Source organism: Cololabis saira, chromosome 4 (genome assembly GCF_033807715.1).
Source record: "Cololabis saira isolate AMF1-May2022 chromosome 4, fColSai1.1, whole genome shotgun sequence".
Lineage (NCBI taxonomy): Eukaryota > Metazoa > Chordata > Actinopteri > Beloniformes > Belonidae > Cololabis > Cololabis saira.
The window spans coordinates 32,907,550-32,921,832 of NC_084590.1; the positions used below are offsets into that span (position 1 = coordinate 32,907,550).

The 14,283-nt window shown below is 40.8% G+C and overlaps 2 protein-coding genes across 2 annotated transcripts in view; one reads left to right on the top strand and one right to left on the bottom strand.

Moving 5' to 3' along the window:
* dhx36 (DEAH (Asp-Glu-Ala-His) box polypeptide 36) overlaps positions 1 to 8,655 on the bottom strand; it is a 35,135-nt gene extending 26,480 nt beyond the window's left edge. The window contains exons 1-7 of the mRNA XM_061719493.1: positions 8,452 to 8,655; positions 3,737 to 3,894; positions 3,530 to 3,607; positions 3,212 to 3,416; positions 2,577 to 2,615; positions 522 to 692; positions 260 to 339 (exon numbers count right to left, since the gene is read on the bottom strand). Coding sequence (XP_061575477.1) covers positions 260 to 339; positions 522 to 692; positions 2,577 to 2,615; positions 3,212 to 3,416; positions 3,530 to 3,607; positions 3,737 to 3,894; positions 8,452 to 8,640 — 920 coding nt within the window. The 5' untranslated portion in view covers positions 8,641 to 8,655. The remainder of the gene's footprint in view (positions 1 to 259; positions 340 to 521; positions 693 to 2,576; positions 2,616 to 3,211; positions 3,417 to 3,529; positions 3,608 to 3,736; positions 3,895 to 8,451) is intronic.
* LOC133441826 (neprilysin-like) overlaps positions 1 to 14,283 on the top strand; it is a 466,475-nt gene that overhangs the window by 350,983 nt on the left and 101,209 nt on the right. The window lies entirely within an intron of this gene.

Genomic DNA, 14,283 nt, shown 5'->3' on the forward strand with positions numbered 1-14,283 from the left:
CCATACTTTGATACAGCTTTTTCACATCAGACTAGGCTACAATAAACAGAATGAGGAAAACAAATTAAACAGTCTGTGTTAGCGCCAACATTCTTCCTCCAAACAACCGATGCTGCTCTGTATTTCTTTTAGTGCCTTAACGACTTAACAATTTGTGAGCACCAATTAAATACACCGTGAACCTGATTTAAGCTGCATCCAGCACTTTCATTTCATGCATCACCAGATGTTTAAAAAAAAAAAAAAAAACTTTCCTCACCTCTGCAGGCGGATTTGGTAACCACATGAATTTCCATTTCCCACACTTTCTGCCCTCTCAGCAGCTACACGCTCTGCTACCTGAGAGGAAGCACACCCATTTAAGAAGGATATTTAGGCAACATAGACTTCACATCTGCAGGATTTATGTGGCAAAATGACACATGCATGACACCAAACAAATTAGAAACCTGATTTCTCATCTGCAGACAAAAAAGTAAATAACAACTAATCCAATACATTCAAGCCAGCAGAGAACATACCGAGATGGCACTGATGCGACGAGGCTGCGTGCAGACCACGCGGCACATGGACCCCATCCCCCTGTTGATGTGGTCATCAAGGATGAACTGGGTGACCTGGGTGGTCTTTCCACACCCAGTCTCTCCACTCACCACCAGAACACGGTTTGAGTTGATCAGCTTCACCAGCTCCTAAGAACAGAATAAGACAGGCAACGGAGAAAATTAAGAATTAGGAGATAAGGACGATAAGAATGGTAAAGAATGAAAAGCATTATAGTTTGAACACAAGATAAATTCACTTAGAATAAAAATACTGTGATTTTTTTTTATTAAAAAAGGTGGGTATTTCTTGTAGCCTCTTGAGACCCAGCTATTTTCGGTAAATTCGGTAAAGTCGGACGATAAACACAGACCATAAGAATCAACTGATCAAAACCATCAAAATGTTTTTTCAAAAAATATTCCAGACAACTGGATTACAAATAATTGAGTAATAGACATACCGTATTTTCGCGACCATAAGGCGCAACTTTTTTTTTTTTTTTTTTTCTTTTAAATGTGCCGGGCGCCTTAAGAAACGGTGCGCCGTGTCTATTACCTGAATTACGGTAATGTAAGGCCGGCCACCATGAGAACGGTAAAGGGAGAAGGGGGCGGGTGAAGCCCCCGTGAGTTGCGACGTGGATGAGACTCCACTGAGCTGATTAATGCGAAACAGATGATGAAAACGTTTAAGGATTTGCTTGATGTGTAAAGTGAAATAAAATACAATCAAACTAAGTTTTGCTTCCGCTCTATTTAAATAAGCACACTTGTTCTGCAGCGCGCGTGTGTTTTGCATGTCGGGAACCGAGGAAGCACCTGCCGTGGGTTTGCGGGTCCGATCGCCGGTTCCCCGGGGCAGATCCGGCTGAAATTCCGGTGCTCTTTCCCCGGGAGCCCCTACAACAGTGCAGGCGGGCTCCTCCGATCCCGGCTGGTCGGAACCGTCCACGTTCCCCGGTTAAAGCAGCGGCTGGAGCAGCGCGGTGATGGGCGCTGCTGCAGCCGACTTCCTGGTTCCCCAAGCGGGGTCCGATGACCTGGTTCCCGGCCGCTTTGCGAGCAGAGATTTCAGGGGTCTGTCCCAGGTTGGATCAACTTCACCCTGCGAGATTTTCAGGCAAATCTGTCGGTTTGATCTCCGGTAACCAAGATGCAGAGGATGCGCTCAGGAGCCGCCAGGCTCCCGCCGTGGGTTTGCCGGGCCAGGGCGCACCATCCCCGGGGCAGATCCGGCCGAAATGCCGCTGGTCTTGCTCACATACAGGTGGGTGGCTTCGGTCCCAGCCGGTCCGAACAGGTCACATTCCCGGTTAAAGCCGCTGTGACGCGCGCTGCTCCACCCCGCTGGGGAGAGACGGGCTCTGCGCGGTGGAGGATCCGCACAACGGGGTATGAAAAGTTTATTTACTGTTGTGCAGAAAGTGTCTGACACCGAGGAAATTCGGACTGGCGCAGCTGAATTAGTGGAGCTCTTTAATGCAGAAACAGAGGTTTTGCTCCCGCTCTATTTTTTAAATAAGCGCTTGTGTGCTCGTGTGTGCGTTCTGCATGTGTGTGCGTTCTGCAGCGGGTGTGTGTGTTTTCCGGCCGGCGTGTTTTGCGGCACGCGTGTGTGCAGCTCTGCTCTGTAGACTGCGCCTTTTGGGTCGGTGCGCCATATGTATGTTTTAAATCTAAAAATGACACACAAAAATGAGGGTGCGCCTTTCCACACGGTGCGCCGAATGGTCGCGAAAATACGGTATTACATCTGTAGGGCCGCGTCAAACGGTAGGGAGTCACCGTGTGTTTCCTGTGTTCACCATAATGGTAAATATCCATGACTTATTGTTTGGTGCTCATGATTTCTCCAAAATGAATTGATGAATGGATTGCGGAGATTCTACCCTTTCTAACGACGTATAGTATGTCCATATTGATGAAAGCTGAAGCGGGATACGTCACTACGTAGTGCGTAATGTAGACAGTCACTTATATGAAATTGCCTGGGTGTTGAGAGGTTAAAGACAAATAAAATCAAACACTTGCCTCTCTTTTGTTGTAGGATGGCAGTTTTTCTCTGAATTTCTGAAAAGGAAAGAAATATAAATAACACCAATAAACTCATAGTAAATGTTCAATTTTTATTAATTCTCTCTCACACACACACACACACACACACACACACACACACACACACACACACACACACACACACACACACACACACACACACACACACACACACACACACACACACACACACACACACACACACACACACACACACACACACACACACACACACACACACACACACACACACACCTGATTCTAAGCAGGAATAACATTCTGCAAGGTACCTTAGTATTTACAAAGTACTGTAGTTCATAGAATTAACCGTTAAAAAGAAACTGAACATTATGGTGAAATAAGCCAAATAGGCCTTTTTTCCATTCAGTATCTTTTAGTAAATAATTTGTATTGTACATGGATTATTTGGGATTGTGCTTTTGTACTACTAAATTGTAATTTGTATGGATACAGATATGCAATATTGTGACTTGTTAAAGAAGTGCAAAAATGTCTGTACTTTAGAAGAATGTATGGCCTCAATGAAGCATGAGGCTTAATCTGTACAACTGTATGCACAGTATATCAAACTTAACATGAAACTCACTCACCAGCATTTCTTTGTACTTTGTGTCTGATTTCTTGTTAAGCAGATCTCTTTTCAAGCAATCATCCTGTGACCCGTCTCTGACTACGTCTTGAAACAAGAACTCCAGATCCTTGTCTTCACTTAGCATTTGCTTTTGGTCTTCCTGTTCCTGACCTTCATCCCAACTATCTGGAGGCTCATCTTTAACTGCTCTTGTGGAGAGGTCACTAAACAAACACATTGACATTAAAATCAACAACATAGTGGATGACCTGACAACAGCGATTGTTCTGGTGCACATTCAAATACTAAACTATACTTTACAATTGGGTAAAATTACCGTTGGGATGTTTGACCTCCTTTGGTCTGGGCTTCTTCTTCGATTTTTTCTTCTTCAGCTTTATCCCCGTCAAAGTAACTGAGGGTCAAACATGTTAATTGTAGCAAGAAAAACAAGTAACCCTGAAATAACTTTTCCAGCCTTCTTTTGTCTTCCTTGTAAACTTGGTAATGCACCATACAAAACAAAAAAGCATATTGCTCTCACCAGTGACCACTATTACTGGCAGCGGACTGCCAGTTTTCAGATGTAGAGGCTCTTGCATCCCTGCTGTCTCTCCTTGGGCCAGGCTGGTCATTCTGGACAGAGTTGAGCAGCTTGGTAATGTGCTGCTCTCGAGCTTCATCCATCCCGACCACCGCCCGCTGCGGACACAAATGGGAGAGAGAAACGTAAGTCCTGACTGTACGCCTACCATATTTGTGCAAGGCTTATGTTGTCTACAAGAAGGAACACCTGTGGCAAGATCATTTAAATAAATAAAAAGTGAAGACCAATCTTTAGATCTGATATGAAAAGTCTGTGTGGTCTGTTTATAAACACAAATCACTGTAAACCCAGATCTAGACTTCGATTTGAATCTAGGAACATCTTGAAGAAGCCACCTGGTTGGCTGTAATGCTCTTCCAGGGTTTTTGGTTAAATAAGACGATTCCAATTCATTTAATAACTTAAAAGCAAGCAGTAAAATTAAGGATGGATATATTTTTTATGTTTTTGTCTGTTGTTTAACTGCTTGAATCAAAAATGTAACCAAGGAAATGGTTGTAAATTATCTGTATGGCTTCCTACCGGTCTGCAAGTTTTTCTCCACCACAGAACAGCAAAACCCAGTTAAACTCATTCATTTAACGATGCTGCTAATAATTGAGCTCAGAAAACAGCGTTCCAGACGTTTAAAATGGGGAATGATTTGATTTTGATTTTATTAGAGGGGACCTATTATGAAAAACCTGTTTTTTCTTGCTTTAACATATATAAAGTGGTCTCCCCTCAGCCTGCCAACTCAGAGAAGGAGGGAAGCAACCAAATTCTGCAGTGTCTGTACAGCCGCCCGGATGAGCCATCCAGTGTGATGTGACTTCTACGAGCCGTTCAGAGGTTGGCCTCCGATGCGTGAAACCACGGCCACAACTATAAAACCGCGTAACTGCATGCGAGCGTCCGACTATCGCGTAGCACTGCGTGACATTGGACGCTCTCTGTCCATCTCCCTCCAGCCAGCTGCCACTTTATTGAGGTTTTTGTAGTGAAATGAAGAGGTATCATAGAGATAACTTCTCATTTTAACTAACTGGATCAGCCATTCCCCATCCGTGACCTTTTCCTACAGCGCTTTCAACCGGCTTTCAACGCGAGCAACAGGAAGAAAATAGAAGCAGGGCGTCCGACAAATGTTCAGCTCAAAACGTCGCGTTGCGCGGCGTTGCGCTGCAATGCGCTGCGTTGCGCTGCGCTGCGCTGCGCTGCGCTGCGTTGCGTTGCGTTGCGCTGCGCTGCGCTGCGCTGCGCTGCGCTGCGCTGCGTCGCTGCGGCCAGTTAGGACAGTCCAATAGAAAATAAAGCAATGGAATTGATTTTGCTGCTGCCGCTCGCTCACATCGCATGCATGACACAGTGTAAAGGCTGATTTATGGTTCTGCGTTACACCAACGCAGAGCCTACGGCGTAGTCTACGGCGTAGTCTACGGCGTAGTCTACGGCGTAGTCTACGGCGTAGGGTCTGCGTCGATTTAACGCAGAACCGTAATTCAGGCTTAACTCCGCCGGCCGGAGCTTCCGCCATTTTTTCATAGCGGTGTATCACGTCATTCAGGCAGCCAATCAGCACAGTGCCTCATTATCATAGCCTCCCCGCCCACTCAGAATCCCGCATAGAGAATGAGGTTAGAAACGGTAAAGAGAAAGACAGGGCCCACAGGCTGAATTTCTAATTTATATAGAAAAAACAACCAAAAGCTTGTTTTTAAGACATTCAAGGCCTGTTTAAAATAGACATTAAATGCCATAATAGGCCCCCTTTAAGAATCCCCATTAGCTGGTGCCGTAGCAACCTTTCTGGGGTCCACAAAAAAAAAAGAAACATACAGAATTATACAATTACAAAAACAAAGTGATTAGATGATTTAACTCAATGCGCGATGACAAGTTAAATACTAAGATAAATTTACATTAAAGAAAAGAAAACTATTAAATAATACAGAATGCAAAAAGAACAAACAACCAAAACTTTACAATGCTAAGTAGACTTTAAGATTATTTTTAAAAGTTAATTTGTTGTGTATGTAGCAGAGGTTTTGAGGCAGGTTATTCCACAAAGTCACAGATCTATAAATAAAAGATCTCTTAAGATGATTGGTCCTTGGAATTGGTAACTTGAGCGGACTGGAACCTCTAGTCACTAGAGGCACTAGAGTCTAGTGCTATAATGATGAACAGTATACCTAATAACAATCTGTTCATTTATAACAGGGGTCTCCAACCCTGGTAATGGAGAGCACTACCACGTGTAGGGTACGCGGCCGTACGCACCGTACGGCGCGCGTCGCCACGTACCCTACGCCGTAGGCTCTGCGTCGATTTAACGCAGAACCATAATTCAGGCTTCACTCACTGCCGCAACGTGTTGCCTCCAGTCAGTTCAATGAGAAGCACACCGTAAAACACCGCATTGCATATTCAGCGCCGCACAGAGGCTCCCAAATGAAAATGATTATTGATTTCTGAATGAATGGATAGATACGTCGCTTATATTTTGCATATTATTTTTTTCTTTTCTGGCCTGGCGCATGGCGTTTTCGAGTCCGTTGTTTGGGGAATTCTTTTTTTTTTTTCCCCGCTCCGCGGAAATTTTTTGCTGAGACCAAAATCCGCGGAATTCCGCGGAAGATTCTGATGCCTGCATAACACTAAACTCTGAACTGACGTAAAAGGAGACAGGCAACACGGGGAATGATGTCAAGCGCATCCTTTTACTGACGGCAAACCAAAGGAATCCAATCCTGCAGGAAGAAATGCAGACAGTTTGCTCTGTTAAACTGACGAACGAAAGCCTTCACACCGGTGTTCTGCCAATTTCTGATGCTTTGCCAAAAAATGCTACCTAATGGTTTTTCTACCTTTGCAGAGCTACAATTTTACTGTGTTTTACTCCCTAGCCCACTTCCTCCCCCCCAAGTGGTCCTTGTCGCTTGCCAGGCCGTTATTGTAAATAAGAATGTGTTCTTAATGACCTGCCTGGTTAAATAAATGCAAATAACTGAATTGATATCAAATAAAGTGATATAATTGTTTTTTTTCTTCTCTTTATCGTATAATGTTCACAAAGTGTAATGCAATTAATGTCATGGGTAGTGTATTTTGAAGGATCAAATACTCAACATCCCATATTATCAATTTTACATCGTGCAAGAAATGATGGACGTGCCAATCAAACTTTGAAAATCCACTGTGCGCATGCGCAAAACCACAAAGTAGCATTTCTCGGCGGGTAGCAGGGATTGGCAGAACACCGGTGTTGTGCCAAAAAGTGATTGCCTGCCAGAATCTGATTTCTTCTGATTTGTGGCCGCGCACAGCAGCCCGTTGAGCGATAGCGCTAAAACGTCAGATTTTCAGATTATGAAGCTCAAGAATGAGATCAAGTCATATTTAGGCAGAAACAACTTTTCATTAACTGTATTTGGCCTTCAATCAATTTGTGGCAGGTGAAAATGTCTATTTTGTGTTGTAATGGTCATTTAAAAGAGTTAAAAGCAACCCTGTGAGCTCTAGTATTTATATTATGAAGCTCAAGAATGAGATCAAATCATATTTAGGTAGAAACAATCTTTCATTAACTGTATTTCGCCTTGAATCAATTTTTGGCAGGTAAAAAGACCCATTTTCAGGGGAGAAATCAGATTCTGGCAGGCAATCACTTTTTGGAACGACACCGGCAGGACCCATACCCAGATCCGATGTCAGGATTGGGGGGGACACTAACGTGATTTAAATTTTTAATTTTTTGCCAATATGCAACTCATACCATGCCATAAATTGGTAAAGGCTCGCCAAAAAATACTGCACAGGGAATCATTTATTGTGCTTACCTTTCTTGTGTATTTGTCCTAAACAGCCAACAGTGTGTGTCACTGCTTACTTAACTGTTATATTCATAAATCATCATTTTAAGGGGTTTTGGGCATGTAGTGTCTACTCATCTCAAATTCTTCTCACCATCTTCCTTTTATCCTATGGGACTACTTTATGCACGATCAATTGATATATGGATCAAATATGGAGCCCTAAACAAGTTGTTTAAACTAACTGATCATGTTTTAACACAGTTATGGTGGTAAGGTCCTTCCTCCCTGCAGCTGTGAGACTACACAACCAGCACTGCTCACAGTAGACCACATACAACCTGACAATAAATGTACATAAGGGAAATAATGTGCAATATCTTTCACTCACTGCAACGTGCAATTATGTAAATATCCATCTGTAAATATCCGTCTGTTATCTTTTTATATACTAGTATTTCTTATTATTTATCTTTCTTCTTATTATTATTATTATACCAGTTTACTGTTTATAGTGTGTTATTATTATTACTGTTATTATTTTTCTATTGATGCCTCTTGTTTTTGCACTATCCCCTTTGCTGCTGTAAACTGCAAATTTCCCCTCTGTGGGACTATTAAAGGTTTATCTTATCTTATCTTATCTTAAACAGTTCTAAAAAAAAAGAAGACCCATTGCTTTCATTCTGTACACCTCAAAACGCACCGTGGATGTATTATTTTTTTAGAAATATATTTTTAATAAATATTCTATTCTATATTTTACATATATATGTTAGGGTATTTTTATTGGGGGGTCATGTTTTTCAGAAATTGTGGGGGACATATCCCCCCCGGGGTCTGCACCCATGCCCATACCGATCTGCGGTCCGCTTGTTTCCTCCGCACGGCTCCGTACCGAGCGTACCACATGCCGATCTCACGGCCCCGCAGATGCGGCGGAGGGCGCTCCATCTGCCCCCCTCCTCCTCCTCCTCCTCCTCCTCCTCGGTCCTGGTCCTGGTCCTGGTCGGGTCCTCTGGAGCCCCTGCCACCTCCCCGGTCCATCCTCTCTCTGCTGCCATCCCTGTACCCGCGCCCTCCCCTCCTGCCTCTCCCTCCTCCACCTCTCCCTCCTCCACCTCCACCTCCACCCCCGTACCTATAGCTCATCCCGCCGGGGCTGAGCGGCTCCCACGCTGGCACGAAAACCCAAGACTGTTAACCCACAACAAGCTCCAGGACCCATACACGTCTCACATTAAACACGGCTGGCTGCACGAACCGAGCTGCTGTTAACATATACTAAACCTAAATTTGAACCTTATTGTGAAGTAAATAAACGCCAGCACGTTATTTTGTTTAAAAAAAATCTAACAAATAGACGTTCGCTCATCCGGTATGTCGCAGATTAATGCCGTCTGAATTTTGCAGCGGAATGATGACGCAGTGGCCTGTGATTGGTTGAGCTGATTTTTTTTTAGTTATTATCTCGGAGTCCTTAAACAAATAATATAAATGAATAAAAAAACTCGATGCTATTTGCCTTAAAATGCCTTACTGTTTTTGTTATTATTTTTATTTATGTTCCACTTATTGTGCTCCAAACAGCCTGCCGGAGGATCTGAGAGGAGCTGGAAATGTATCTCTTTGGTCTGGCTTTTATGTAGCATCACATTTTATAGTTTTATTCTGTTTAACATTTTTTAGAGGTATTTGTTTTGTTTATTTATCTATTTCTTGTAATGTTTTTATTATTATTATATTTTATTGTTGTGGACTGATTATTTTTTAGCCTTAATTCTTGAATTCATTTTAATTAACTATATTGTATGTCAGTGTGTGTTGTAGCCATTTTGGATAAACGTTATTTATGTTTAAAATGATTAATATCTTTAGCAAGATTTCTTTGTGTTCTAGCCAGTGACTGGTGACGGAGCAGAGTGCTGCGTTTCTATTGGCTGCTGCATGTGTTATAAATATGCTATAACTCAGTGAAATTGCTAGAAGTCACTGGACCTTGGAGCAAAACAGTCTTTTGACCAGCATATTTTATTTTATTTAGAAAAGGATTTGGTTCTGTAGTTTGTATAATTTTTCACTTTTTTGGAGTAAAAGATACAAAACAAGAACTTTGTTTTCAGACCTTTCTTTCCGACGATGATATGCTGCGTGCAGAGAACTTTAAGGTCCAAGACTAGTGAGGCAGCCGGCTGCTGCACCCACAGTGTGCATTGGTCTCCCAGTTTTTATTTTTGTTTTTATTATTCTTATTTTTCAGTCAAAATGTTAAGCACTTTGTATTTCATGTACCTGGATGAAAGGTGCTATACAAATAACATTTGATTGATTGATTGTTTCTGTGTATGTCTCTTGTTCATGATACCATCCAAAATATGTTCTATTTTCCTATATTGTATAGGCAGGTACCAAGACATGGATTAATCCTGGACGTGCTAGTTACCCTGGCTGAACTAAAGCTTGAGTTGGTTGCATTAAAGCAGGGGTGGTAAAGTTACCGTGGAGATGTATTCTGTGCATTTAGCCTGGTCAGGACTATGCAAACAACCAGAATTTCTTAACCCTGCTCTCTTTGTCCAGTCAGCGGTTATTATTGGAAATAAATCTTATTACCAGTTATTCATAATTTGTAATAGTTAAACTTCGGTTTGTTTGGATACGGCTGACTTCTGCATGGTTAAAGTGTGAGAGGAAAATATCCATCAAAATCACTGCTGTTTATGACGGTTAAGACCAGGACCACCTGATCAAACAGCTCATCTAGCAGGCAAATTACCTGACAGACATGATTAAAGCTTCTTTTTTAATAATTGTGTCCTTTACGTAGCACAAAGAAACAGGCCGTCACATTTCCAGTGGGGCTGGTGGATCATAATGTGGATCCGCCAGCCCCTTTTCCATTAACTCGACAGGTCTGGTGTTTGACAACATTCAATCTGCTGATGAAAAAGGACTGAAAAAAATAATAATAATGAGCGGAGCCTCAATGAATAGGCTGGAATGTTTGTAAAGGGTTGAATGTTACAACAAAGGTTGGAAGAAAATATGCTTGAGAAATATTACTGTGAAAGCTTTTTAATACACGGGTGTCAGTTCCTTCCAATGTGTGAATGACATGTGCAATCTGCCTAATTTCTATGTCCTTTTAGGCTCTCTACTTTTACTTACACTTGCTGCATATGTAGAGATATACAGAAAGACATACAAGAAACACAAAGTAAAGATTGAAACCACACACACATTTAGAATACATTTATCAACTTTTTCAATTCTAACTTTTTTTTCTCTCCATATGAACATATAATAACTGCCAAGAGCCATTATCTGCATCAATAAGACGTCTGGATCTGCCACCAAGGACACATTTTTCGTGCTGTATTTTTAAGATCTTTCCAGAGATGTTCATTGCAGTTATTAAAACAGTGTCATGACCAGACTCCTTTAATTATTTCTTTGTTTTTTTTATGCTGAATGTTTTGAATTATTTACACCTAAATAAAGTTAATCAGTTCTTAGTGAGTACAATCTGTTATTGCCTCTGCATGTCTTGTCATATTTTATGTACCCTCCTCTTTTCACCTCTCTTTGACTTTCTACAGCAAAGCAAAAGATACTCAAGGTGTGCCATGATGCACACTGAACCAAAAGCGGATATGGAGAAAAGTGTGTCAAAGGGGCTTTGCATGTGAAACATAGGAGTTTGCAAAGCAGATCGCACCCTCAGTTTTGTGTTATTCTCCTAATATACAGTATGATGCATCACCACTTTTAAATTAAATACACTCGTCAGACACTCCCTCATAATGCCATCAAATATATGTATAATAATATGATTCTACAATAATTGTTAAAAGTGTAAAGAAAAATATCCACAGAGACAGTGGAAGAAGATATTTGCAACAACTTAAAATCATTTTTTGTCTGGATGAAATAAATTGTGCTCTGTTAAATATTAGCCTTCATGAAAAACTGTATCATCTGTGTTTATCACTTTAGACTAATATGCCCTGCTTTTATAAATGTTAAAATCTAACAAATATATTTAAGAGTTTTAGATTATTAACATTAATAGCTATGTTATCTTTGTTTGACCTGACTTGGCAATAGTTTAGCCCACGACAGAATTTTGAATGAAGTGTGAACATCAGCATAATATATTTTGGAATGAGATAGTGAAAAGAAAAAAAGCAATTCAGGAAAATACTGAGACTCCGAGGGAGGACAGTATTAAAAAAAAAGTTGTAACAATTAAAGTGGAGATTGACATGAAAAGCTTTTTGAATCAGAAAATGCGTCGTAAAAACAAACTGATGAAAAAAGGTTTGAATTTATTATCATACAATTCATTTATTTATTTATTTTTTTACCATCAGTAATGTTATCCACATAGTCTCTGACCCTAATTAAACCCCAATTAAACAAAGGAAAACATCTTGAATTAAATAGTCTAACAACTTTGTTTGTTTTTTTGTCCCTGGCTATGTATTATACATTCAGTAAAGCGTTCTGTATTCACTGATGTTGCACGTGTTTATCTAAGCAGAGCCACTGTTGATACACAAGAACACCCTAGAAAAGCAGTGCACGAAGGAAAAGAAACTGAAATTTTCTGGTCTTCATAAAAAATTCTTATAGTGACGAGACTGATTGGTCTGACTTCAACTTCCTTTCAAATGTACAAGTCGGGCTGCAGAGGTTCTAGATGAGTATTAAGGAAGTGAAAATTGAAATGTTTCTTTTTGCTTTTTTTTTTTATTCAGGCATATGGGACACTCACTTCTATTACTTTCCCTTATGCACACATAGAACATATTGGTGACTGGGGAGCATTCACGTAACGACCAGAATGTTTCTGCATATTGTATTTAGGAAAAAAACTAAAACAATCGAAAATAAATATGTTCGGTCAAAATACCGGTAAGCACGTGTGGTGCAGACGAACCAAAGAGGGAAGAACCTTCCACCAGTTGTGAAGCATGGTGGTGTAAATAATATGGTATGGGATCCCTTTGTTCCCTCACAAACTCATAATTCTTGCATTTAATGTGAGGCCAGTTTTTCAAAAAAATTGAACTTTCAACATGAAGTGAACCTTACAATGTCATCATGATTCTACAGATCCTACCGAATCCACCAGGGAATAACTGAAGAGCTATTCTAAAGCCAAATTAAAGATTTTTAGAGGGCAGCTTTGACTTAATAGGAAGTTTAGTTGTCTCTAGGGTGGGTAGTTACAGTAAATCTTTGGCTTCCCCAGTGTACATGTTGAAGTGTCTTTGGATAAAACCAGGGGCAACATTCAGTTTTCACAGATGAAGCCACTGTTGAAGTGGGGAAAAATACAGTTCATCATATGACTACTATGGGCTGGCTCCAAAAATGAGTCAATTTTAATTGATTCCTGTGTTAAAGTTTCCAACACAAAGTAGAAATAAACATACTTACAACATGACATAAACAGTTTTGGTCTCACAGCTAGATTTCACATCCATGACCATTATGGAGGATTGCATTTTATGACCTTCATAAGTTAAAATTTGTGCATATTTGTTGGCATGGTTTTATAAGTAACTGCTGCATTGCAGTCTATGATGTCATGTTCTTTTTCAAAGAATGTCTGACCATGTGTTAAACAATTGGAAGGAGGAACTGATCTGATCAAAATTCAAAAGAAGCGTTTATTGTACAGAATATAATGAGCTCATGGGTCTACAAAACTTATCCTCAGGCGATTAACACCGACTCGACCTCAGGTTAAAATATAAAAAAGACGACCACCACATGGTTAGCATGTAAACATTTTTACTATAGGTGGAGAGGGTGTGGTTTGAACTTTGCTGCTCCGTGGTTGGCTGGTCCTGGAGGCTCACCCCTTCATCCAATACTCTGCTGCTGGAAAAGAGAAGAAACTACCGCCTTCTATCTTGGTCTCTCACATGTCATTTTTTCCAAACATGTGGTCCACCAAGCGCAACCAGATAAAAACCTATTGGCTACATTTGTGATACAAAATAAAGATGGAAGGTACACTAATGACTGTAGAAAGATGAAAAATAATATTCATACATGAATATAATATTCCACATGAAATATAAAATCTACTGAGCCATAACAAAATAATAAACCAAAGAAAATGGATGACATGAAAAGTTAAAAGGCATGAAAAGTAAAACATTTTCACCTTAACACATACTGCCAACTGTTATTACTTAAGCACTTTCAATGAATTTGACTTTTGAGCTGTGACAAAAAGTCCAAGAGAGCATATTCATTAATCAGTTTTAACAATAATATGGCTTTGGCATGTTGTTAACTATACTAACAGACTGCAGAAAGCTCTAGGTTTGGCTCCAGCCAAAAGTGGCTCAGCTGGAGTAGCTGGTAGAAACCACTTGTCCCATGGCCACAGGCTGCTAGCCAATGTTAGCTAGAGAACAGCCAGCTGGTAGATTGATGGCTGCGTCCTCCAGCAGCTGGATCAGCAGGCTGCACCTGCTGTGCAACCTTAGCCCCCAACTGAGCCACCTGTGACTCAGAATCTTTCCAGCATAACGTGGAAGGGTCCAGGACCACCCCTTCCAGGTTTCATTTAGTTTCAGTTGCTTTTTCAGTAGTGACATCTGAAATTAGGATGAATGAACAGGTTCAATGATTGTATAAAGGTAATGTTGGTTAAGACAATGGTTAGGA